The sequence below is a fragment of the Haliaeetus leucocephalus genome, unplaced genomic scaffold (assembly GCF_000737465.1).
Source record: "Haliaeetus leucocephalus isolate CR32 unplaced genomic scaffold, Haliaeetus_leucocephalus-4.0 Scaffold752, whole genome shotgun sequence".
NCBI lineage: Eukaryota > Metazoa > Chordata > Aves > Accipitriformes > Accipitridae > Haliaeetus > Haliaeetus leucocephalus.
The window spans coordinates 954416-981899 of record NW_010973188.1 but is presented as its reverse complement, the minus strand read 5'-3'; the positions used below and the strand labels follow the sequence as shown (position 1 = coordinate 981899).

Sequence of the window (27484 nt, the reverse complement as noted above, 5' to 3'; positions counted from 1 at the left end):
TGATGACACAAGCTTATTACATTTTACACAATTTGCCTTCCATGTCTCAGTTGGATCGTCCCTTTGTCATGCCCTTTGTTCCAATGTGTTTGGTGGATTTAGCAGTGTGTTGTTTGCTAATTTCACTTGGGGAGTGAGCTGCACTACGAAAGCAATTTAAGATTTATTTGATTAACACAGATGTTGTGATGATCAGGTTAAGTGATCAGGACATTTTTTTACTATCAGTTTAGCATACATCTGAATGTATTGTGTGATGCTTACATGTATTTCACTTTACTTACATAGGAACTTTAACCTGAGTAATCACTCGTTATTCTCATACAAATAAGCATTTTATCACAGTTATCAAAGACAATAAACATGGATGCTCAATTATAACATATACATTTGTTTACTTTCTTTTAAGGTAAAAATGCACATCAAATCACCAACTGATTTTGAATGGTTAAAGCAGTCTAGATTCTACTTTAAAGAGGATTTCGATCAAGTCTTGGTATCCATTACAGATGTTGATTTTGTTTACCAAAATGAATTTCTGGGTTGCACTGATCGTCTGGTTATAACACCTCTTACAGACAGGTTAGAAAAACAACTATATAATGAATACTTTAAATATTTATAGTGTTTATTTAACATATGTTTTTAAAGAAGTACATTCTCAATTAAGTCCTGTGTGGGCTAGGTCATTCATGAAAATTTTGTCTTACATTTGGTTAATCATACTCTTTTAGAAAAGGTAAAATAGAGTCTCGGTAAATTGTACACTTGTAATTCCTAGAAAAATTTTATCACTGCCTGCTCTTAAAAAAGAAAAAGATTTAGTTGCAGAAATGAATAGTTTTAATGTTATATAGTAATGTATAATTTAGTAGTATTTCTATACTGAAGAAAAGATTAGGTCAAATATTTCAAATTCTGTAATAAGGAATTCTTTAAAGATTTTGTGGCTACCAATGTCTTTGAAAGTCTAAGACAACCAGTCAGTGTCTGTTGTCTTATTAGTACTGGGAAACAGTTTAGATTTGTCCATAAGAATCTAGATGTTGACAAAGTCCCAGCTGTATGCACTCACCTGCCATTATTCTCTAGCCAGGCAAGCAAACAACCATTAATTTTGTTTCAAATGTGGCTTAACAATGAGAACTATTTTTGTTTTTTTCTCTTGGGAATTTCTTGGCTTCTTTTCTTGTCAAAATTCTTCCTCCATTTATTCCTTTCTTGAGATGTCACTTTTGACCAAATGAGAAAATAGAAGGCCAAAAGATACTTCACTTGCAAAAAGATCCCCTCAAGAACCAAAAATAACTTCCAACCTACAATCAGTTACTTTGCTACCTATGTGAAGTATGTGTCTGTACAGATTTTTGAACACCTTTATTTCTCCAGAAGAGGTAGGACTGCTATTGTGACAATATGGAAAGTGCAGGACATTTCTGCAGTGAACTGTACTGCCCTCAACAATCAAGTATTTTTCATTCAAAATGTTAAATTCTACCCCAAAATTTGCCTTGACTCCAATAGAATGGTAGAATTAAAACCCTTATGTCACTAGAAATTTTCTTATTGGTTAGAAAACATCAAGGTCCCTGCAGTGCAAGTTTGGCATAATATATTACAGTGATTCAAGCTAAACTGTAGGAACTAGTTAGTCATTAAATTCTGTTCAATTATGGATTAAAACCAGAAATACTTTAGTTAGAAATGTGTTCAGAGTATGTTGAGTTGATTTGACAGTGAAGTTACCCTATCATTTGTATAGGAATGTCATTTAATTCCTTTAGCGTTACCCTTCCATACCTTACCATGAATGAAAATTGTAATTAAGACTCTCATATAACTAAAACAGTAGTCTAAATTTTTTAAGACTTAAAAAAAAAGAAAAAAGGAGAAAAAAAAAGGGTAAAGTGTAGGGGGTTTTTTTCCCCTTGAAGTTGTAAATTTTTTTTTACCCATAATTGTGGAAGGGGCCATATATCCTTATTCTTTCACACTTGAGGATTTAGACAAAGGTAACCTAACCTAATGAAATGTATACAGATTAGGACACTGCAGAATATGATGAGGTGGCAGAATTCAACAGTACAATCTGCTCTTTATAGCTGCCAAAAGAGTTAATGACAATTGAATTCCTTTATGTGGTGTGCATTAATTTTTTTTAGCTTGTCTAATATTCACAGTTTGTAAGAAACTATATTAACACCACATAAAATGTTTTGCTTTTATAAGTAATGTTTAAGTGCTGTATTGTGTGACTTATACTGCTCTGAACTTCCTGCACTCAGGGAACTGCTTTATGAAGAAGTAATGTTTCAACATAAGAGCTGTAGAATATCACATAACTCATTGTCATATATATATACACATATATCTTTCGTATGATTTAATAAATTAATATGAATTAACATTTATAGGTGCTATATAACTTTAGCACAGGCTTTGGGAATGAACATGGGAGGAGCTCCAGCAGGACCGGCTGGAACTGGTAAAACAGAAACGACGAAAGACATGGGAAAGGCTCTGGGAAAATATGTAGTAGTCTTTAACTGCTCTGATCAAATGGACTTCAGAGGTTTGGGTAGGATTTTCAAAGGTAAGACTTCATGTAGGATAGAAGAGACCTCCACAGGTCATTTAGCAGGTGCAATTAGAGCAGGTTGCTCAGGACCTTATCATGTTGAGTTTTGAGTGCTCCAGGGATGGACGTTCCACAAAACCTCTAGGCCTCTGTTCAATTGTTTGACCATACTCGTGGTAACATTTTTTTATACTTCCATTGACTTGGAATTTCCCACATTGAAACCTGTGTCCGTTGTCTCCTCTGCTTCCACTGCATCTCTGAGAAGAGCCTGGCTCCAGTTTCTCATGCCTTCTATTAGCTAGTGTGAACAGCAATAGGTTTTCCCCTTAGCTTTCTCTTCAGGCTCAACAAATCATGTTCTCTCAGCCTCTCCCTGTGTCATGTCCTCCAGCCACTGACCATCCAATGTCTCTCCTCTATTGGTAAGCCCCAAACTGAACACAGTACTCCAGCTGCTATCTCACAAGTGCAGAGTAGAGGCAAACAATGATTTTCTTGCATGTGCTGGCTACACTCTTGCCCAATATGAGGCTGGCTTCTTTTGCTACAAGAGTATAATTCTGATTCATGTTCAATTAGTTGTTAAGCAGGACACCAGGTAATTTTCTGCAAAACTGCTTTGTGGCCAGTCAGCACTGAAAGCTGTACTGCTGGACGGAGTTATTCTGTTCCAGATGAAGGACTTGAACTTCATGAAGTTTCTGTCAGCTCATTTTTCAGAATTATGGTATTGTATGTATTGAGAAACAAGGGGTGGAACTATTAATAATTATTTTAATGTTGGGGGGGGGGTTTAGCAAACAAATAATTGTGGCATAAAAGTGCCTAAAACTGTGGGTTTATAAACATATTGCCCCTTTGAAAGTCAATCTATTCAAATTTTAAAAAAATCTTTGAGTACATGACAGAATCCCTTTGAAATGATTTAGCCTTAACTGCATAATAATAATATACCCTGAATGAACTGGATAAATTTTTCACTTTTAAATAGCTATCTTTCAGTATACATGAAAGAAAACTTCTGCCTGCTGGTATGTCAATATCATTTGGGAAAAAATGCTGCTACAAATTTTCTCATAAAATGTTGCTAAAGGGACAACAATTTTCTTAGTTGCTACTAAAGATATGTTACTTTTCCAAACTGAAATTAGGCAACTGTGAAATTAATCCTTTATGAAAATGTTATTGTTATTAATATAGTGCTACTAGATTTCTCTTTCCATTTAATTTTCTGTCTTCAGCTCTTTCTTTCATAGACAAGTTCACACAGAGCATTGTCCACACTTTGAATGTTAATATCCTGTACCATTATATGAAAAACTCATAGTTTAGTGTGGACTTAAGATGGTAATGCTTATGCATAGAGATATATGCTGTAAGATTAATATTTTCTGCCTTGTGAGATTCAGAGTTTTATTTAAACCCCTAGTTAGTGCAAAAATAATTTCAATTTTTAATTTTAACCTTTATGATTTATAAGAGCCAATGAAAAAGTAATTTAAAAGCACTGTAAAGGCTGAAAGACCCAAATGAAAAATAAAAAATTGGGGATTTTTTTGTTGTAGCATTTAGGGTTGGTCTTTTGTAGCTCTGAGTCACTTATTTTTAGTTTTTTAGATTAACAATACAGCTTTTAGCAAATAATTTAATTGCTCCTTTACAATAAAAGGCTACATTCACAGAGAGATCTGCATGAAAAGATCTGCCAAATGCCACAAGATATCAAAAGATTTTTTTCTGATTTTGATTCACTTTTAAGCATTTTGTATAAATCAATTAATATTGATTCAGACTGATATGGAAATAGGTGGACTGGAGGAGGATAGGCCTTGGCCACAGGGCAATAGATAAAACTAATTTTACTTAATAATTTGAAATAAAAGTTATCTAGTTCAGATGTCTCAAATATGCATGAAGACAAACAGATAATAAATTTTTCTGTCCCTGTTTTAGGTCTTGCACAGTCTGGATCTTGGGGATGTTTTGATGAATTCAACCGAATTGAGTTGCCTGTCTTGTCAGTAGCAGCACAACAAATCTATATTATTTTAACAGCAAGAAAAGAAAGAAAAAAGCAGTTCATTTTTTCTGATGGAGACTGTGTAGATTTAAATCCAGAGTTTGGAATTTTCCTAACAATGGTAAATGTAGTAATAATTCCAGAGAAGTGATGAATTCTACTATATATAAGTTAATTAAATGGCGAGGTGAAAATAACTGATCTTATTACTTAAGTGATGCTGTTGCTATACAATTAGACTAGACTACTGGAACACATCAATAATCTGATTATTCATGAATTGCATGCCTTCATTTTTACTTTAAGATTATTGAAAAGGTTCATAATTATGTCCATTCATTACTGTATTGCAATTCATTATGTAGACTAAGAGTTTGGCCAAACTTCCAGAATTCTCTGTGCTCACTGAGAGGACTGAAACACTAATATGCTTTACTACCTTAGCTTGAAATACTTTACAGTATTAGTGAGAAAGATACTGTAGGGAAAAAAAAAAAAGAACATTCACTTAAAACAGGAGATACAGGAAGGACATTTTTGAAGGACATATGTCTTGTCTAATGGGTACTTTACATGGATATATAAAAAGAATTCTTCAAGATGGTTTACAGAAGACAAGTATGATGATTCTAGAATAAACCACCCTCCTTGTACTGTGGTGACAACAGGTCTTTTCAAAACCTGTGCAAAAAATCATCAGATGCTTTCATTTGTTGATACAGCATGTGTCTAAACTGGTAAATACAATGCTGGATGTCTGCTTTTTGCCTTCTGTGGCAAAGGCACCCGTTCTGGTCTTGTGCATCAATCCTGGAATCAGTGTGGGCATTATGACAGAACTGTATTTCTTGTATCATGGAGTTTTTATGGGTGGTATTTGAGATACATTGTTCCCTTTCTTATAATGACTACTTGTGAAAAAGACTTGCGGTGTATATATAGATCAAAGTTAGATCCCACAACTGAATGGATACTCTGCACAAAAAAGATATGCAAGACAGTACATGTAATTTTACACCAGTTACCAACCATAACCCAAGGGAGAAACACAAATTCCTGGATTTAGAATATTATCTTTCAGAGTATGCTGTCTTGTTGCCATAGGGTTCCTGAGGCTTCGTAGCACTAATTCCTGTCATCTCATGGGCAGGAAATTTTATAGTGTATGTTTCCTAATACCAAGGCACATGGCAATCTAAGATGACTTTATGGGAAATAAAAATCTTCATCTGCATGTTTGAGTGCAGGATAATAACTGAGGAGGTCATAAATATCTTTTCACTGCTTCTAGTTTCTTAAATGTCAACTATTTGATGTCAGAGTGATTCCTCATGTTTGCAGCACATTTCCAGAAATCTTCTATTAGTCAAACTTTCTTGGTCATTAAAATTTTCTTTCATATAATTTTGTTGTAAAGTTGTCATGTTTTAATATTGTTGACTGTGTTATTTTTACTGTTTCATTAAATAGTATTCTCTGCGTATTCTTGAGCCATTATTAAAGTCAGATCTGTCACTAAAAGAGAATTATGATTTCTTATATGATTCTTAATTCAGTGGATAGAATTCACTCACAAACTATTAAACATTGCATGAGATTCTGTACTTTAAGGCTAGCCTTTTAGATACAAGAATTAGAGAAGGGTATCTTAATATTTCTTCACTGTAGACTGCTTGTTATCCTTTTTAAAATTATTATTATTATTATTATTATTATTTTGGCTTTTGCTAAGACACTGAATTTTTAATATGTTACAAAACCTACCTCCTGCAAAATGGTAATGAAAACTATTTGCATTGGGAATATACTAGAAGAAATCGACCAAATAGATTGTATTCCGTGAAATTTTAAAATTCTGATTGCTGGCTTGTTATGATAAAGAAATTCAGTTATTACTCTGGCAATTATGCACAGGTTATTAAATTCATAATTATGGTTGAAGTTTTTTCTTCACATTTTAATCATTACTAGACAGGAGTTCTAACTCTAAACAGATATAGGTATTTATGCATAAATTTACTTTTGTTGAACAATAAAAAGGATGTTATTTTGACTGTTGTAAATAATAATGCAGTATGTTTTCTTACATAGAATCCTGGATATGCTGGACGTCAGGAACTACCAGAAAATCTCAAAATTCAGTTTAGAACTGTTGCAATGATGGTTCCAGATAGACAGGTACAATTACTGACTGAACTGAAAGAAAAAATGTATTTTACTTTGCTTTCCTATCTTCAGAAAAACTAACAGGACTTTAAAAAAAATTGTATTTCAGATAATTATAAGAGTTAAGCTTGCAAGTTATGGATTTATTGATAACGTGATCTTGTCTCAGAAATTCTTTGTTCTTTATAAACTTTGTGAAGAACAGCTCACTAAGCAGGTAGTGTTATGTATTCCCTTCCTTTTTGTCTTCATATTTACACAATACAGCCCCTTAGGTTTTGGTTTGTGGAAACTGTTTTTGAAGCATCACTTTTATGCTTTTTACAAAATACTGAAGTAGTTTAAATATAATTCAAACAAATATCTCTATAAAATTTTTGAACAAATAATCATGTTAATTCATGTATATGCAGTCACACACATTTGTTTGTTAAAGAAAGATAGTTTGTGGTTGTAAGTGCATGAGGTTCTCTGCCTAAACATGGCAGCCACGTAAAAATTAACCTGGTGATGTCATTTTTCTGTAAGTATTATCTAGGGCTAGAGAAAGTGGTTGGAAATTGGAAACCACAGGGGGAATGCCTCAAGTTCGATTTAGGTTGCCTTTCTCCTCATAGCACTACTTTGATTTGACGTCTTGGCTTTAAGCTGCCTCAGTTTGAAAGACCCAGTCTGGAACAGAACTATTATTTTTTTAGAACCCTGCTATACAGAGCTACAAAATAATTGCTATATGGCATTATAAATGGTGAAGTCAATTAAATTTGAATTAGATAAGAAAAACCTTATACCCCCCCCCCCCCCTTTCCTGAAAATAACCTTATTATCCTTCATTTATTTTAATAGAATAATTCCTAAACAACAGCAACAATTCCTATTTTAGCTATCTTTTCCAGGCAGGTCAACTATACTATAAAATATGTAAGTAAGGTTTGATATACTGATGAAATAAAGCTAGAGAACTTGTTACTGGTGCATAAGCGTTTTTCTACTCTCTAGGTCCATTATGACTTTGGTCTAAGGAATATTCTTTCAGTACTGAGGGCCCTTGGATCTCAAAAGAGGGCCAGGCCAAATGAAAGCGAATTAAGTATTGTTATGAGAGGGCTAAGAGATATGAATCTTTCTAAGCTGGTAAGAATCTAATTTAATATTCTAGCACCATGTAGAGGCAAGTCTACTAGATATTTCATGGGGTTTTGCAAAAGATTAGAAAAAAATGTCAAACATTTTTTTTAAAAAATGAAATATTATAATCACCATGTTATCATTAAACAACGAGAGTTTATTAGAATTGTAAACAGTGCTGAGAGTGCAAAGGTTCAAATAGGTTAATAGTGGCTTAGCTGTGGGTGTGACATTTTATGGACTGGCTTGTGTGCAGACTGTCTACTGTACCACAAGTAAACTGAATAATTTGAGTATCCATTGAATTAGACTCTTAAAGATTTCTTTCCAGATAGGATGTTCCTTCCAATATATGCTGCAAGTGTTTTACTAATCAATTTTACAAATAGAGTCCAGTCTCTGCTCAGTGGGAAATTTCTTTCAATTTGAATTTTATTTCTTGCATGGCATATGGATGATATTTTTAAACTTCTGTTTTTGTAGTGAGCTGTCCTGTTGGCTAGCTGTGTTTATGAAAATAAGCATCTGTATTTAGAAAATATATTCTTACTGCTTATTATTTTAAAATAGAGATTAGTTTTCATTTGAGAACATTCTTTGGATAACCACGCTTTAAGCACTTAACTTTTTTGTTTCAGATAGATGAAGATGAGCCTTTGTTTCTCAGTCTTATCAATGATCTCTTTCCGGGGTTACAGCTGGACAGTAGTACTTATGCTGATCTTCAGGCTGCAGTAGCTAATCAGGTTGAAGAAGCAGGATTGATTAACCATCCACCATGGAATCTTAAGCTTGTTCAGGTAACACTTTTCTTCCCAAAACATTCGTAACAAACAGGAGTCAGAACACCATGTTAGTAGTTAAACGCCTGTCTCACTCAAGGACCTGTGCTTCTAATGTGGGAAAAAATTAAGGTTGTGTGTACAGCACACTAAGGAAGACCAGTCCAAGGGACTTCAGGTTTTTATTTCTTTAAATTATCCAGAAGAAGAGAAAAAAAAACCTTAAAGCATGCTATTAACCCAGCCTTTCCCAGACATAGTTGTGCATCCAAGGTATCTGGATGAAGCAGCAAGGCACCTACATGGGTCTCTAACATAAGTTTCTTAGACTGGAGTAGGGCATAGGGAGGATTGGGAGGCATTTTCAAGGCCAAAGCAGTAAATAAAGAGTGAGAAGAAACATAGCCAGGGCACAACTCCTGCTAAGTAGGAGAGAGCTAAAAGACCTTTAGAAGGGCAAAGAAGAATGTAAGAGGTATGTATTTAAATATGTTTCTGTAATGAAGAAGAGTCTTCATGATCAGTTTGAGCAGACATTGTAGTAAAGTTTTTTTCTCACGTAAGTTTTGAAAACCTATCAGTGGTTGGGTCATCATTGAGCTTACCTGTATTGAGTTGAAAGAGTTAAAGTATCAGGATGTATGGAGCATATATGTCTTAGCATATGCTATGACAAGCTTATGGAAACCTATAACAAGGTTAAGCATGCAGGTAAACGCGCTTGTATGTACTATAAAATGAAAGAACCAAAAATAGTGTCAGTAACAAGAATGACACTGTCATACAAGGGGAATTGTTTCTCTCAAGGACACACATGATTGAAAGACTAAAGCTATAAAGATATTTGAGGCTTTCTAGACTAGAAAGGATGTGAACAAGCCCAGCTACTGTCAATTTCTTTCTGTAGTGCTCAAAGCTAGCATACTTCTGAAGTGCATTAGCCATCTGAATACTGTGGAAAGACCCTGCCTAAGTGGAATATGTATCCCTCCGTTACCTGCATGCAAGAGTTTTAGTAAAAATGAGTAAGAAAATACATGGAATCTGAATGAGAGACTGCAGCAAAATGTTGTTGCAAACAATGTTGTTTACATAATACAAAAAGTTGCTTAGTTTTGACATGAAAGACACTTGGATTTTGGCAGTTGAGGAATAGAGAATATAGACCCTGTGCACTGGCAGCTTGCCAGGAGTGTAGTATGTTTTGTTTACCTTGTATTGCAAGGTCTTTAGACCTAGTGTGTGTTCTGATAGAAAAGCAAAAGAGAGAAAATTGTTAGGGTGTTGCAAGAAATTATTTTGACTTCAGAATATTTGTAAGATGTTATGTTTAGTAAACTTATGATTTAATGATTGAACTGTAATTTTGGATTATGGTAATTTGTGTTTAATGTGGGATATTCTTTATGACACGTTGTTGATTAATGAATGTGTAGTTATTTAACATGAAGGAAAAAAGGTGCTTATATGGCTTTTTGAACCTATACTCCAACAAAACATTTAAATGGTTGACAGCTGTATTTCTGACATGCAATCATGTTTGAAACTAGCTTTGAATTTATTATTAAAGACAGTTAACTCATGTTCTGATGATCTTTATGCCAACACACTTGCCTATACACATCCTTCTTTAAAGAGCAAACTTAACAAATGCAGCAGACTAACAACTCAAGAAATAAATAATTAGAAAATCACTGAACAATTATAAATTGACAAGCTAAAAAGGTAAGTAAAGCATTGTTGCACTTTTGTCTTTTTGTTCTACTCCTTTTTGAGAACACACTTTAATTATTCATGATGGTGTTTTTAAACATTATGACTGTGGGTTTCCTGTGTTCTCTGATTCTTCATTTTTTCTGCATGCAGGCAACAAGATGTGAACACTTTTTCTTGTAGTACCATGCTTTAAACAGTGCTTAGCTTTACTTTATTGTCTGCATTACTTATTGAGATTAGCATGTAGCCTTAATTAGTGATTTTTTTAAAAAAAATTCCATTAATTGATGAAATTGAATTTTGCTTTGTAAATTCTGTCAGCCAGAGAAGAATTATGCTGTCTTCTAATTTTCGTATTTTACTTATCCCTACTTTTTGGATAATTGTTAAACACTGTAATGATTAAGACTAATAACCTTTTCCATTTCTAATGGCTGAAAACTATATTGCTCTAGAAGCATTTACTTGTAATTTTGCTGATTGCCAAGCTGAGAGTATAGCTACAACAACTGACACTTAAGAACATTTTACCCTGTGGAAATAAGTTTGCATCTTCTTGAAGCACAACCTCAAAATTGAGACTTTCTAAAACTACAGGCCTTGAAGTGCTAGGCTTGTTCATTGGCTGTACAGTCTTAAATTAGAAACTACGTAATTGGCTCTTACAAACTAAGTATCTTAAAGAAACTAGACATAAACCAAGAAAGGCATTCTGACCTTTGTGCTTATTACCAGATTTCTGAAAATTTCCAAACTTGTCTAGCTTAAAAAACAAAACTCTCGTGTGATTTGTTGAATGAGAGCAAAATATACAATGTGTTACAGTATTCTACAAAGTGCAACATTCTGCCTTATGTTACTTCGCAGCAACTAGAATACCATGTCTCTGTCATCAAACCAGAGGTATATTTATGGATCTGCTCAAGACTCCACTGAATTTACAGAAGGTTTTGCTCCACATTCTGCAGGTTGGATCCATATTGTCCTTCACACAGCTTCACACTGATGAGCAGCAGAATTTTTGCATGGGAGAAAACACTTTTGACCACCGTGCTTAAAGTCATGTTCACTGTTTTATTCACAGCTTAATATTTCTGGTTGACAAACTGGTCATAGGAAGATTGCTTGTTCCTTAACAAATTCCATCTTCCACTGGGAATAAGAAGTTTGAAATTGTCAAGTTCATGGTGGACTTGACCTTATTTTAGGTTTGTGGTACCTGTAGATCTTCCTTCTGGACTGATACAAGCCTTTATTCAGCGTGCAGAGGAAGCAGTTATATATGCTTCTCCTTACAAGTTTCTGTCATCCAGAAGGACTGCCACTTTTTTGTTCCTTTTAGTTGCTCCAGAAGGAGATATTTGTGTAGGCAGATCCTGCCACTTCCATATCAAGCCTAAAGCTAATATTAAAAGAAAAATAGAAAATTCAATAAGGAACTCTCCTGAACCTAAACCCATCCACAATCCTGGAGGATGTGCAGTCCCTATGTTTATTTCATATGCTCAGGTATTTTAGCACTGTAGTGATTAGTCATTCTTCTGTTGCATTAATGTTTTGCTACTATTCATTTTTCCTTTTGAATAATACGGAAGATCCTTTTTAAAATCTGGTAAAATTATTTTCAGTTGCTTTGAAAAGTTTAGGCAAGATTTAGTTAAGTAAACTGTTTTATAGTAAACTTGCTTGGTGCTTAGAAGATTAGGATGTGAAGGTATGTATATTCCACAAAACAGTAAAAATCAGCAAATGCATGCTGATTTCAACTCTGAGCATGTAATTTGTATGTCTAATACATTTATAATCACTATCAAGTATATTAAATGCAAGCAAAAATCTTCCAAAAGCAGGTATTTCTTAAAATATTTTGATTTTTTTAATAGTTGTATGAAACTTCTCTAGTACGTCATGGGTTGATGACACTTGGACCTAGTGGATCTGGAAAAACTGTAGTCATAACTATATTAATGAGAGCACTGACAGAATGTGGCCAACCTCATAGAGAAATGCGTATGAACCCCAAAGCTATTACTGGTCCTCAAATGTTTGGAAAACTAGATGCTGCAACTAATGATTGGACAGATGGAATCTTTTCTACATTATGGAGGAAAACACTGAAAGCTAAAAAGGGTATGTAAATACTTTGTATGTGGCATCATAAAAAATACCTCTTGAATGATAAGTTGAAAGAAGCATCCTGAATTTGCTAATGTGGTGAAGTTCCCTCTTGAGAGAAATTATAGACAACATAAATGAGGTTACAGTTCAATTCTCAAGAAAGGACAATAGTTTAAAAATTTATTATCTCAGTAGTATATCTACATTAAAAAATTGTTTGTTTCCTTGCCACTTCAGTTCTACAGTGCAGATGTGTTATTTGGAAGCTGGTAAGTTATAATTTAGATGTACTTTTACTAATTACACTAGCTTGAAAATAGTTTTTTTCCATGGTTTTTCATATGTTGATTACCCATATTTATATTCAGTATTTTAGGATTGGAATACTGAAATTCCTTTTCACAGCGATTTGTTTTATATTTATATTAAAGAAAGGGAATTCTTCTAGGGAACCTTCCTAGAAGGAGTTTTTTTTAAAAGAAAGTTGATTTTTCTATATTGGAAATTTCTCTATTTTCTCTATTGGAAAATTTTTATATTCAAAACAAAGCCAGAATTTTAAAATTTATTGCCAAAATTTAGGCATTTTCATCTATATTTATGTTTCAAAATAAAAGAAAAATAACTGGATTTTCAGAATTGATGAGTGATGGTAGTTTTCATTAACTTAAATGGGATCTGTGAATATTCAATGCCTTTTGTATAGTTGCCCAAAGAACCCTTATTTTAGCAACAAAATGCTAAATTTCCATTCCCCCTGTGCTGCTCAGGGCGGGGGGAGGAGGAAGGAGGAAGAGTTAAAATAGATTGGGAAGGAAGAAGGTGAGAAAGAAAAGGGAGTGGGGGAAAGTTGGTTTAGTTTTTTATCTTTGTTTCTCATCATCCAAGTCTATATTCATTTGCAATAAATTAATTTTCCCCAAGTCGTGTCTGTCTTGCCATGACCCTAGTTGATAAGTTATCTCCCTGTCATTATCTCAACCCACAAGCATTTTCACCTTATTTTTCTCCCTCTGTCCTGTTGAGGAGGGGGATGCAGAGAGTGGCATGGTGTCTGTCTGCCAGCCAGCCAAGGTAATCTCACCACAGGTGTTCAACATTATAAATATATACTTGTGCCCTCATTTGCTACTAATTGTTTCCAAAAGAGTTCCTTAACTAAGTATGCCATTTATACAGTAATGAGCATCCATGGAGATGGCAGAAACTGCAATAAATAAAATACCTTTTTATACATTACTTAGTTCTAGACCATCTTGTAAACTTATTTTCTTGCTCTTTCATTATGGTGATATGAAATAATCTTTTGATTATTTTTCCAGGTGAAAATATGTTTCTGATTTTAGATGGTCCTGTAGATGCAATCTGGATTGAGAATCTAAATTCAGTTTTAGATGATAACAAGACCCTCACTCTAGCAAACGGAGATCGAATTCCTATGTCTCCTACATGTAAACTGTTATTTGAGGTCCACAACATTGACAATGCCTCTCCAGCAACAGTTTCTCGAATGGGTATGGTCTACATCAGTTCTTCTGCCCTCAGCTGGAGACCAATATTGCAAGTAAGATTAAAATTGCTGGCTACTCCTAACTTTACCCTTTTATGCATTTTATACAGAAAAATATTGTGGATGTTTTTCAGGCATGGCTGAAAAAATTTTCTTCTCAAGAAGCTGAAGTTTTACAAAGTTTGTATGATAGAATCTTTGAACCAGCATATACATATATGAAACTAAACCTTAATCCAAAAATGGAGCTTCTAGAATGCAACTACATTATGCAGGTAAAACAGATACTGTGTAAGTCTGTGTGAATTAACTGACTAGAGTAAGCGTGCAGAAATAGCAAAAAGAACACCTGATAGCAATAAAATTTAATTTTAAAAGATGATTTCTTGACAAAAAACCCCTCAAACTCAATAATTGTTTCTTCGGCAATATATGAGGAACTGTTAGAGATGTGCAAAAGAAGAACTTCTCTTTATTGCTTCATATGTCGGCTAGTCTTCTGTTGACTGGAATTTACAAGCTTCAGTAAGTCTTCACAAGCATATGTTTAATAAGCTAGTGGTCTCATTCCAGTTCTTTTAATACCAAACAAATTGTGGTACGGGTCAGTCTAACCCTATGGTAGCGTCAACAGAGAGAGTGATGAATAATTCTAATTATCCTTCTATCTCCAGATGTAATAGCTGTCATTCTGTCAGTTAGCTCTTCCAAGGTCAATGTAGTAATTTTTGCCTGTTCCCTCCTATCAACTGGAGTTCTACCTTAAGTGGAGTCCAAACTTTATCAATGATTTATTAATAATAAAATTATGTGTTTAGTAGATTTTGCAAGACTGTCAGTCCTATACTGCATGTCTCCAGCTGATTTATGAATCTGTTGTCATTTGCAGATTCTAAGTCTCCAGACTATCCCTTTGCCCATGTCATCTCAGTTTTATATTGACACTTTCATAACAAATTCAGTAGTGCTTTTGAGTAAGAAGGTAGACAAGATAATATTTTGGATAACGCTTCAATTTATTATTAAACTAGTCAATTTGCACCCAATATCTCTTTACTGTTCATCAGAGATTTAGCTTCAGATTTTCAACAGTTTGAAGTATTTTGCTGCAAATTAATAGCCACAGTAAATACTGCAAAGATTAACTGTGCAGTATCAAATGGAATTAGGATATCTATAGAATTGTAGTCCACACACAGAAACTATGTAACTTGCTGATTTATGATGGTATTGGGTCTGGCTGAGATGGAGTTAATACTCTCCATAGCAGCCCTCATAGTGCTGTGCTCTGCATCAGTAGCTAGAAAGGTGTTGATAGCACACCAGCGTTTTGGCTACTGCTGAGCAGTGCTGGCACAGCATCAAGGCTGTCTCTCCAATGTTTTTGCCCCGCCTCAACGGCAGGCTGGGGCAGGGCAAGATCTTGGGAGGGGACATAACCAGGACAGCTGACCTAAACTAACCAAACAGATATTCCATACCATATGACATCAGCTCAGATACAAAAGCTAAGTAAAGGGAGACAGAAGGGGGGCATTTTTGTCTTCTGGAGCAACCACTACGCGTAATGAAGCCCTGCTTCCCAGGAAGTGGCTAGATATTGCCTGCTGATGGGAAGTAGAGAATAACATCATTTGTTTTTTTCTTTGCTTTCGTGCGCAACCTTTGCTTTCACTTTATTAAACTGTCCTTATCTTGACCCACGAGCCTTTTGTTATATTTTCTCCCCCCTGTCCAGCTGATGAGGGGGAGTGATAGAGTGGCTTTGGTGGGCACCCGGCACCCAGCCAGGGTCAGCCCACCACAGATGGACATGCTACGCACAAAATTTTTAGAGAGAAACAATATTTTTTTCTTCTACATTTGTTATCTGTGAGACCTCTGACTGAACTGATGTTGTCTTCATGGAAGACTTTTCCTGGAACTGGAAGTTTCTATGTTATTTTTGATTAGGGCTTGTTAGGAAGTGTGAGCAAGTCATGTTCTATGCATACTGCTTGGTCAGGGAAATATTTCCCTGGTTTAACCTGTATTGAATGTTTCTTCCTGCGAATGAAAATATCTAGTAAGTTTCTGTCACAGGTGCAACAGAATAAATAACCCTTAGTGGATCTTCATGCTGGGGTTTATCTAAGAAACAGTGAGACCAGAGCTTTTACCCTACTTTATCATTTCACAGATTCACTTTGTCACTTGCTTCCCCCCTCAAGTGTTACATTCACTTAGTCTTGATTTCTCCTCCTAGCAAGGATTTCATTCTCGGTGTGGGAAGGCAGGGCAAAAAGTCATGTTGGTTTCTGTGATGTGCAGCTGCTTGGATTGGGCATTACTTGACAAGATTTCTTGGCATCATCCAGCATTTGTCTACATGCATCTCTCTGATCTCCAGGATCTTCCCTTGTTTCCAAGATCTTTCCTCTAACCAGGATCTTTACCTCCTTCTTTCTGGGACCCTTTTTTCCAAGAACAACTTCTTTTGGGAACTGTTCTTTTCCTCACTGCCTCTCCTTTCCAAAACCTTAAGATCCCAGTTTTGCCATAAATGGTCTATGTGCAGAAGCACTGTACCTTATCAGCCTCCTGATTGGTGGTTCTGTCTTATGTCTCTTTATTAATTATGGGATTCAGGGCATGCCACTTTTATTTATTTCAGGTGTTTTCAAAATTTGCAACCATCTCAAAACAGTTACATCTAGCAGATAGCAGACTTGTGCTTGAGTTCTAAACTTCAGTTTGGGATGTTCACGCAAACATGCACGTGTACCCAATTATCTGCCGTTTGTTAGCTTTCACGATTTAAGCTTTTTTTTCAGTTACAACAACTTTATAATGGTTTTATATAAAAAGTGATCTTACCTTTGCTTTACTCCTTGTGATTTCCACTGCCTTTCTAACTGTTTACCATCCTCTGGCCCACCTCATTAGGTAGACAAATGTAATTTACCTTAGGAGATTCAACACAGTTTTTGTTTAGAGTTATCCTGCCTTACAAGCCTATTGGAAAAGTTAATAAACTTGTAGCTAAAGGAGATCTGATTTATATGGCCTGCATGAAGGAACAAAAGTTCTTTACCAGGTATTTACATGGAAGCTACAGTCATAGCAGAAGATAGGAGGCTCATTTCTAGATAAATAACTGATTAGAAGATAGGAAATGTGTGACTGGGAGTATCAGTTCTTAGGAAGGACAGAGGTTAGCACTGATCCCGAGGGTACTTTTGCTGGGGCCAATGTTGTTCAAAATATTCATAAACAATTTGGAAAAGTTTTAGGTGAAGAAGTTTACTGATGATACTAAATTATTCAGGGTAGTAAGGACAAAACAGCTAACCATGAAGAACTGTAGACAGATGTTATGAGACTGAATAAATAGGTAATAAAATGGCAAATGAAATTCAGTGAAGATAAGCACGAAGGGATTCACACAGGGGAAGAAACAAACTGTTCAATGCCATGAATAGTAGACCTATGGAACATCTTGCCAAAGGGTGTTATAGATGATAAAAGTTTATGTAGGTTCAAGACCAGTCCTGATATTTTCTGGGTGGAAAAATCCAGGGAGGATTACTAAACCCAGAAAAAGTGCATTTGGTTCAGAAAGGCCCCAGCTGAAGAGAGTACCAGTAGGAAGTACGACCCCCAGTATCACCACAAGCCAAGAGAGTTTTTTCTTTGTTTTTACTCTTCTCTAAGCGTTCACTTTTGGTCACTATTGCAGATGATATGCTGGGCAAGCTGAAGTTTTCATCCAATTTGTTACAATTATTTGTGTGTTTTTAGAAGTCAGTTTAATTTCTTCTGTTTTCTTTCTTCAAAAACTTGTTCTAGAATATTACTAAGACCCAGAGCATCATAGGAAATTTTGAACTCGAGCTTGTATTTGAGGGAACAAAAAGATTTTGTTCAGATAAACTGGGACACAGCCTGTCCTGGAAATAATTAGATAAATCAATTGTCTTCCAAAGAAAAGAAGTGACATTATTTTAATGTTATGTAATTAATACTGATTAATAATTTTTTAAACTAAATTTAACTGAATTTTAAAGTAATCAAAAATATTCTGACTATTTATGTCCTTTAGGCTGCATTAAAAGTGTATGTTACTGCATTACTTCCCACTTAAGTATGAGAAACACTGTGTTTGACACTGCCTTGTGTAGAAACGGAATATGAGTGATGTTATCTAGGACAGTCAAACATCTGGCTTCATGAACAACGTCACAGAATTGTAGATAGCAAGTTACTAGATTTCTGGAATCTGGAGTCTAGTTCCTTAGAAACAGAGTGAAGAAATCATAAAATAGGATATTTTAATCTATTTTTTTTTTAAAGCACAAAATAGAAGCTAATGTGATAGATGTGTAAATTGACCATAATTGAGATAAATACATTAGACAGATGCTGAAAATTCTTCCATTCTTAAAGATGGAAAGAAATGGCTAGGCCCCACCTACTTTTGGAGTTCTGAATATCCCACTAGGTGTTATAAAATCCCTTAAAAAGCTGTTCTGTTACCCTAGCTCTTAAATGACATTTATTATATAGGCATAATTTAAAAGGATAGTTGATGACTTAAGTAGTTTTGAAAACTTTATCCAGTTTTATATAGGTATCTTTAATCTGTTTTCTTGGGTTTATAGTTCTGAATTTTATGTTATTCTTTGGTAATGTGTACTGGTTTTCAAATTCTGAATTAAAGTTTGAATACATATAAATAATGCATGTGCATATAGTATAAAAATAAAAAATTATTATGTAATTTTCTTAATGCATAATATTTTAAAATATTTTCAGTCTGTTAATCTTCTGGAGGGTTTGATTCCATCGAAGGAAGAAGGTGGTTTATCAACTATATTTCATCTGCATAAATTGTTCTGCTTTGCAATAATGTGGAGTTTAGGTGCCCTTCTGGAGTTGGACAGTAGAGATAAACTTGAAGCCTTCATTAGAGCCCATGATAACAAATTAGACTTACCAGAAATCTCCCCTGGCACCAGTCAAACGATGTATGAGTTTTATGTTACTGATTATGGTAAGAAAAAGCACTAACATTCTTTTTTATACTGGCATTTTAAAACTGAGTATAGCTTCTTTGAAATTTAAAATTACTCCTTTAGTCCTTATTATACAGTCATATGAGCGGAGATTTTTGGTGACAGTGTAGTAGTAACACAGATTCTGTATGCAGTGCCTCTGTGGAGGTGAGACATCAGAAAGAAGAGATAGAGTGCTCATTGGTAACATTTTCTTATTTCTTTTGTTTTTAATTTCATTCTTACAGATTTCTTTTCTATTAATGTAACCAGCCTGCAATTTTTAGATAATTTATGCTTAGGCTGGTTTAGTCTAAATTAATATTAATTTTTTACTTAATTTCCCCACAGCTAGTGTTTTTTGTTAAAAAATATAATCTGATTTTAATTCCATTTAATCAGTAATAAATCTTACAGTTTATAAAACTGTAAGAATAGTGTGATATTTTGAATAACATGATATTTTCCACAACAAATTTAAATAACACACACACAACCAATTTCACAAAGAACTTACTGTTCTTTCAGAGTATATTCTGACATGAATACATCTATTTTTATTGTATCAAATTCCAATATTTTTTTTTTGCCAGAAATGTTTACTTAGTGTACACATACACAATCCATATTCACACATGCTATAATTTTTCACCAGCGGCGTGAGAATGAGTTTCTAGGTAAACTTGCTTTTGGGTTTTTTATTTAGGTAGCTATATATAAATTTAAGAAATCTGTGTATATTTAGTAGGATTGTAGACTAATTAGAGGTCATGAGTAAGTATGTCCTTTGTTAGATGCATTTTAGCTAGATTTAAGAAAATTTATCCCTTTTTATACTTTGTAGTACTTCACCCATAACATCTAGGATTTTATTTTTTTTTGTACTAACAAAATATTGAACACGATCAAAATATTGTGAGATATTTTCCTCTTTTTTGTCATTTCAGGTGACTGGGAGCACTGGAGTAAAAAAGTTCAGGAATATATTTATCCAACAGAAAATGTCCCAGACTATGCGTCTATTCTGGTTCCAAATGTTGACAATGTCAGAACTCAGTTTTTGATAAACACAATAGCAAAACAACAGAAAGTAAGTACAGGATTACTTATTTAAGTATATGCTTACTATGTGAAATAAATAGAAACCTACTTATAAAGTAACCAAGGCTTGCAATCATTCTTCATATTCTCTGTCTGTAGTCATTGTTTGCCAGGTGCGTCGTTATTTACATATCGCTCTATTTTTATTTTATTAACATGAATCCTCTGTGCTTATTGCTGTGCATGGGTAAAATGTTTAAAATATCCTTTTTTATAAAATAATTTTTTTATCATAAATTTTAACTCCAACAACTTATCATTTTTCTTAGAGAAAGACATAAAACTTTGTTCTTAGTCTTTACACCATATTCCTTTTTATGATATTCCTGAATAGGGAAACAAGGAAAATAAATTTCACAAGGCAGTTCACTAAAAACCTGAAATTCCTAGCCTTTACTCTATTTTTTTTTCTCTCATTAAGAAAGCTGTAATTAATAACAGTAGCCACAACTATAGAAAATGAGAGAATGCTCCTCATGCAGCTTTAACCAATAAGGACCAATCTGGTGTCATGGCTTTTGACTCAGGCCACATTAAACAATAGTTATTAAAACATATATAGGCCTATTTTCAAACAGAGGAAGATCTGAAAAATACATATATTGCTTTAGCACAACACTTTAAATAACCCTAGCAACTTCCTATGGAAATCTGTGTCAGCTTGTGAAATATAAATCAATGTACTCCCTTCTTGGTAGCTGGAGCCAATATCAGAGGTACCACAAGTGCATGAGCCAGTGCTGGAACTTGTTTTTTTCTGTAAAATTCTGGGATTTGGATAGAAAACCTGTTGATTGGTTTTGATGGAACTGTTCCTGAAGCCATAATGTGGCTGTGTCTTTGATGTATCTGACACAAATTATGAAAACATGAAAAATCCTTCTATTTGGAAACAAATAATTAATCTTTGTATGTTAATGACTTGGGAGATATTGATTATATTTCCAGGTACATTCTTTTGGCCATCATTGCAATAGAAATAACAAACATTTAAATTTTCCCAAGAGAGTCTTTGAAACTGGCATTTTCCACAATTCCATGTTTCTGTGATGTACAGTTTATATCTTCCTCTCTTCACTTGAAAAGTTTCAGCATCCAGTGTGCAATGGGACTTGTCTATGTTTCCCTCTTGAGCAGAATGTTCCCCTCCATGGAAGCAGTCCACTTGCTTTGTTTTCAAGCATTTTTTTATTTGTAAGGTTTGATTTAATCACATATTGAACTGTAATAGAGAAATTTTTTTTTTTTTTGGTCTTCTCTGGATCAGATTACAGCAGCATGAACTTTCTTTCCAGCTACAGCTGAATTACATGTGCTAGATGAAACCAAAGTAATGTTTTACAGCTCTGACTTGACTTGTTCGTTCTGTAAGTTTACTATCATCTGTGTTATTATGGTCAATTGATCACTTGGATGTTCAAAAACAGGGTGAAGAATGAGACCATGTGGTATCATTGTGGCTATCTGTTGGAGAGCATTGATTTAAAGCAGGAGCAAGTCAGGAGTATTTGGACATTTCCAAATCTCCTGCATGATCAACTTCAATGTTCACCATCATAAATAAACACTTACTCCCTTTTGCAAACTGATTAAATTCCTTTCATGGAGTGGAGATAATAATGAAGATAATACCATCTGTCAAAAACATAAGTAGGATGAAAATCTGAGCTAGAAAAAAACCCATGGAGGATTCTTACATGTCTGAAAGAAGAGCAGGGTTCTTGTCTAGCTCACTGTCGTGAGATGAAATGAGTGATTTCTATAAAAGGTTTAAGAGAAAGGAGAGAAGTATTAATCCTTTGGTTCGGCAACTTTCTGATTTAGATTCAGATTTTACCAAGATAAGAAGAAAACAAGGAAAGACTTTCTCCTTTCTTGACACATTTATTACTTTTTTTTTCAGGGAAATGACACTTAGTGTACAGATTAACCAGAAAATAAGGTTTATGACATTACATATTTTAAAATATAATATTAAGAGAAAGTGGAAATAAAATATGTGCTATCAAAATATCAGCTTGAAACAAAGATTTTCTGCACCTTTAATTTGAATGAGCCACCAGAGAAGAGTAAAAATGCTTTGAAAAATAGAAATATATATAGTGAGGCATACATTAAGATGGTATGAGTTTTAAGAGCCCAAAGTGCCATATTAGAAGCATCAAATGCTGCTGTTGTAAATACTGCAGTGATAAGGAGTCAGAATAATTATATTCTTGTCCAAAGGGAGTTTGTTTCCAATAATAAAACAATCAGAAAGGAGAATCAAATTTGGGGAAAAATTCTAAGATTTCCTGACCATTCTGTGAACATCTTTGGCCAAAATCTGCATTGTCAAAACTTCATATCCTGACTAAGTGATCTAAAGGCCCTATGCAACACCAATCATCCTGCCAAAAGTATTCTGAAAAAATGCATTGGTTTCATATTCCTCTATGGCTGTTCAGAGGAAGAATCAAGTGTTTCCATGGCATGCAGTTGATGAAATTCAGGACAAAAAGTCCAGGTCAAGTTTGGTTACAATTCTGAAAAACATAGTGCTGTCAGAGGACAGCGTGGACTCTTTAAGGATCCAGAGGGCCTTTCTTGCTAAGTCAGTTTATGTTGTCATAATTAGGCTGGGGAACCTGGGCAACAGATTTAAAATTCCAATTTAGGAGAAGAGAAGGGGTGGATAGGAACCAGTGTTCCTTAGAGGAAGGATAGTGTTCTTTTGAGGGAAGTTGAAGAATAACTGCCTGCTTTGAAAACAGGTGATTTTTCCTTTGTTGCTGTTAAGTAGTAGTGGAGCATAAAACACATTTCAGAGTTTCACTGCTAAATTGCTTCCTCTCCCAGTTTTAATGGACTGTCTAACAGGGGACACAAGCACTACAATACTCACTGCAAATCAATTTTGTGTATCTCCTCACACATTCAGTTTAGAGAAAAAGACTGGATCAGGTATTTTAGACAATATATGGAAATATAAGAGGAGCTTCAAAAAGGACTACATTTCCAGAGTCTTTTATCCATCTAATTGTTTCCCACCTTCACTAACATTTATCACAAAGCCATAGATATTGCTTTGTCAGGTAAGACTGCTGTACACAGTTCAGTGTCTGTTGTTCGTATTTGTAATTATCATTACATCATGTCTTTACAGACCTTTAAAGTATCTCTTTTAGTATATGCTTGAGAGAGAATATAGCTACATCTAATCTATATTGTATTGTTGGTTTAAGGACAATGCTGCGAAGAAGGAACTATCCTTCTATTACAAACAGGTCTCACAAAGGATACCTATAGAGAAACCAAATAATAGTAGAAATTTTACATTCAAATTAGATGTCAGAGACTACTTTCCATTATAAAGAAAGCTTTCTTAGGGTCATCCACTACAAGAGACTGCTGGTGAATGTGTTGGAAAGTGGAAGTTAGGCAACTGGAAGAAAAACCTCTAGTGCATTCTTGCTTCATCATTTCTCATTTGACTTTTTGTAAATAATTTTCTTGGAGAATCTGGGTGGGATGTAAAACACATACTGTGTCACTGCATATGGAGACACAGGAAGAACCTGCTAGAATAATATATCATTCCAAAGTAGACACAGAAAGAATCCCTTTCTCTAAAATAGGTCTGTTATGTGTATTTAATGAAAAGTTTTGACAATACTTATGTGATTTAAATATCTGTTACAGGCAGTTTTGCTCACAGGAGAACAGGGGACTGCAAAGACAGTCATGATTAAGGCATATGTGAAGAAATATGACCCAGAAGAGCATTTGTCAAAATGTTTAAACTTTTCATCTGCCACAGAACCATTTATGTTTCAGGTAAAAATACAGATTCTAAGCAATTCTTGCATATCACTTCCTTGCGAAGTATTTAAAGTGTACTTAATTCTGATGATAAAAGGAGTGATTTAGATATAAAGTCTAAAGGATCTTTTCCCTCTAAGTCACTTAAACACTTCAGAAAATTCCATAAAAAATAATTTTTGCAGATCAGAATAAAATATAGTCACTCACATAGAGATACATTTATTCATGATTGCTGTGTGCTTTTACATTAAGGAATTCTAAGGATCCATTTTTTTGCTGAAGACCTTTCCTTTTCATTTTAGATTAATGAAAATTTTTGGTTATACGTCTTCATTTTTTTCCTGATTCTTTAGTTCTAACAAAAATAAAAATTATAATAAAAATCAGATTTCAACTTACAGATGCTCTTATCTTTCCTCAGCTCTGGAGTGACTACAGCATCAGAAATCCAGTCTTTAAGGTCCTCTAGCATGGCAACTTTGTAGAGATTTCCTTTTCATAATATAACTGCTAAAAATCCATATAAATAGAAACAAATACTACAGATAGTTTTTTCAAGTGATTGAAAGGATGATTTATACCACTGTGCTATGATTCAGTAGTACTAATTTGCTAGGATGTGATCCTGTAAGTTGAACTGCCTTCATTACTAATTCAAAGTAATTAATTCATGGTGACAATCCTCTAGTAGGATAAAGTAGTCATTCTGGAATATTTCTTGACTGAAAAGTCTGCTCATGGAGAAGGTCTTACAAACTCCATCCCAAAACCAAGTGTCTTTTTTTAAGAAGTTAACGTAAATGTTATTAAGAAAATGGTGGAAACTAATGGCTTAAACATCGATTTTTTGAAATTCCAAACACACAGAATATCTGCTGAGCTTTTCTGTTATGAAGATCTGTGGCCATCGTTTATGTCAAACTGTGAGACAGAATAAGGCAGGCATCCTTTCATGTATGCAAGATCAATTGAGCAGTCAGTATCTCTGTCTCAGTGTCCTTTACTTAGTGTATTAGGGGTCCCTAGAGCATTACTGTCTTGAAAACAAAACCCAGACTTCCTTGTCTCTGGTACAGAGAGTCTGTGAACGGATATTCTTGTCTCTGCTGCAGTACTGTAGTACCTCAGAAGATATGCTCTTTCTTTTCAGCTAGCTACGTGAATACATAGCTCACTGCTGATTTCCAAGAGAAAGACGTAGCAGAAAAACAGTTGAAATGCTTTCTGTTTCAAAAATACTATTCATACTTCTATCTTTATGACAGCATATGCCACATTACTCATCTAGGATGACACTGATGCTTGTAAAACTAAAAAGTTATTTGTCTAATGAAAACATTTGCTACTACCATCTTGTAAGGTATTTTTTCTGTCATTGTTTATGTTCCAAGTACCTTTAGAAAGATTGTAAAGCTGTAGAACTTTGAAGATATATTTCAATTTTATATCAGTGTCTTATTTGTCTATTGCATCCTGCTTCTTATTTAGTTCAAAACTCAGTCTTAAAATATTATTGCCACCAAAACATTAAAATGCTGCATTACTTAGCTTACAAGATATCTCGGAAATGTAAAAGGAATCTAAGTTGCCTCTATATGGTCTGCAGTTGTACTGCAAATATAAAACAATTGAGCTTAGTGAGGGGAAATACAAAGCAACCATAATTTTCAGACAGTACGTGGCAAACTCTCTGAAATCAGATTCCATTCCTCACCAGAGCTACCCTTTGGAAGGGAGATTCTTAAATGTCTTTCTAAATAAGTCTGGTATTTATGAAAATTATGCTGTAGATAATGAAAATACTATTTCTGCTTGTTGATATTCTAGCTTGCTCATAATTAATATAATTTTGATTAATCCTTCATTTCTCAAATTGTGTGTAACCTATCTTCCCACTATCTCATACTGATTTGAGAAGCAAGAGGAAAAAAAGATATGCAACAAAACTCACAACTTCTGATCTATTGATTTTCTTTTGTCTTAGCAGTTTCTCTTGCATTAATCTTGGCATGTTTGAAGACTGAAATAGAATTCACAAGATGTAATATTTCTTACAGACATAATGTGTCATACTAAATTTAAAGTTGTTTTAGTTTGGTGACTTCGTGATAATAATTGACTTCAATGCTGGTAATGAAATAATAATTTCCAAGTTTGAAAACTATTTAAAAACTTCTCTGGTAGCCAGAGGTGGGTTGCAGGACGTAGCCCTAAGGCCAGGGGAGTGCATAGGAATGAGTGTGATGAACAGGAGAATAGGGTTCCTTAATGATGAATCAAAGATGAAACTACTAACAAAAAAGACGAAATCACTGGATAAGTACTGTAGCAGAAAGCAGTAAATAATACATTTTTTAATAATACATTTTAAATATTGTTGCTTTAGATGCAAAACAAGAACTTTCTTTAATTTTTAGAGGACAATAGAGAGTTATGTGGACAAACGCATTGGAAGTACTTATGGACCTCCTGGTGGCAGAAAAATGACTGTTTTTATTGATGATATCAATATGCCATTTATCAATGAATGGGGAGATCAGGTAAACTGGTTTTTAACAAATACAACTTATTCTCAAATTGTTCTGATTTTTTCTTTTTTAACATACATGGTAATTGGTGGACTTCCTCAGTATTTTAATTAACTGTTAATTATTGGAAATACTTTCTAATTATGGTACACTCATGAAGAAAAAGAGCAAATTCAGTTTACTGAAGAGACGTGTAGGTAATAGCGTAATATCTTACATTATCACCACTTTCTCATATTTTTGTAAGACTAAAAAAGCATCACTGTACTAAAGTACCATATTATTAATTTCAAGATTGACATCAATTTGAAAGCACTAGTAAACAAACTTTCTGCAAAACAGAAATGTGATACCATGGAGAAAGTAGTAAAGGTTGTGTCCAAATTCAAGGGTAACACATTGACTTGCAAACTGGATTAAAGATTTTTGGCTTTTGATGACCCCATCTATAATTTGGGTGTGTAACATTCATATGCCTATACAGACCCAAAATCAGGCAAAAGTCTTACAGTTCCTTCGCATAGTAGGTCTGAAGTATTTCCAGCCCAGCATGCTAGGTCTTCTGGAATTTCTGTTGTAACATAAAGACCAAGAATGCTTACCATGACATTTTTTAATTTGCTCAGAGTAAATAAAAAATGGGAAACATGAGGCCTCTGTGCACTTTTGAATGCTCAGGCTTTCTGGCTTCTGTGAGGCTCACAGTTTGGGTCAGGGCTGCTTGTAGCATTGAGCTGGTTTGTTAACAGTGTGGGTAGTAGGTCTGGTTGTGAGAGTGGGCTTGGGCAAGTATTTAAGTGGCAGTATGGATATAAGTCTATGTAGACTGAATAGTTCCTCCACTTTAGAAAGCTGTTTTTGTCAAAATTAAATCCAAGCATGTGTTTTTAGTGTCTCTGAAGTGGAACCTGGCCTTCTACCTTGTATTGTGTTTGTGTGGCAAGGTTTTGGTAGCAGGGGGGCTACAGGGGTGGCTTCTGTGAGAAGCTGCTAGAAG

General features: G+C 34.4%; 1 protein-coding gene across 1 annotated transcript in view; it reads left to right on the top strand.

Annotated features, from left to right (window-relative positions):
* Nucleotides 1-27484, top strand: part of DNAH8 (dynein, axonemal, heavy chain 8) — a 154877-nt gene that overhangs the window by 64671 nt on the left and 62722 nt on the right. The window contains exons 41-54 of the mRNA XM_010581130.1: nt 410-582; nt 2415-2593; nt 4535-4722; nt 6693-6779; nt 6877-6984; nt 7767-7901; nt 8534-8695; nt 12277-12523; nt 13834-14075; nt 14156-14296; nt 18816-19053; nt 20002-20144; nt 23837-23971; nt 26377-26499. Coding sequence (XP_010579432.1) covers nt 410-582; nt 2415-2593; nt 4535-4722; nt 6693-6779; nt 6877-6984; nt 7767-7901; nt 8534-8695; nt 12277-12523; nt 13834-14075; nt 14156-14296; nt 18816-19053; nt 20002-20144; nt 23837-23971; nt 26377-26499 — 2301 coding nt within the window. The remainder of the gene's footprint in view (nt 1-409; nt 583-2414; nt 2594-4534; nt 4723-6692; nt 6780-6876; nt 6985-7766; nt 7902-8533; nt 8696-12276; nt 12524-13833; nt 14076-14155; nt 14297-18815; nt 19054-20001; nt 20145-23836; nt 23972-26376; nt 26500-27484) is intronic.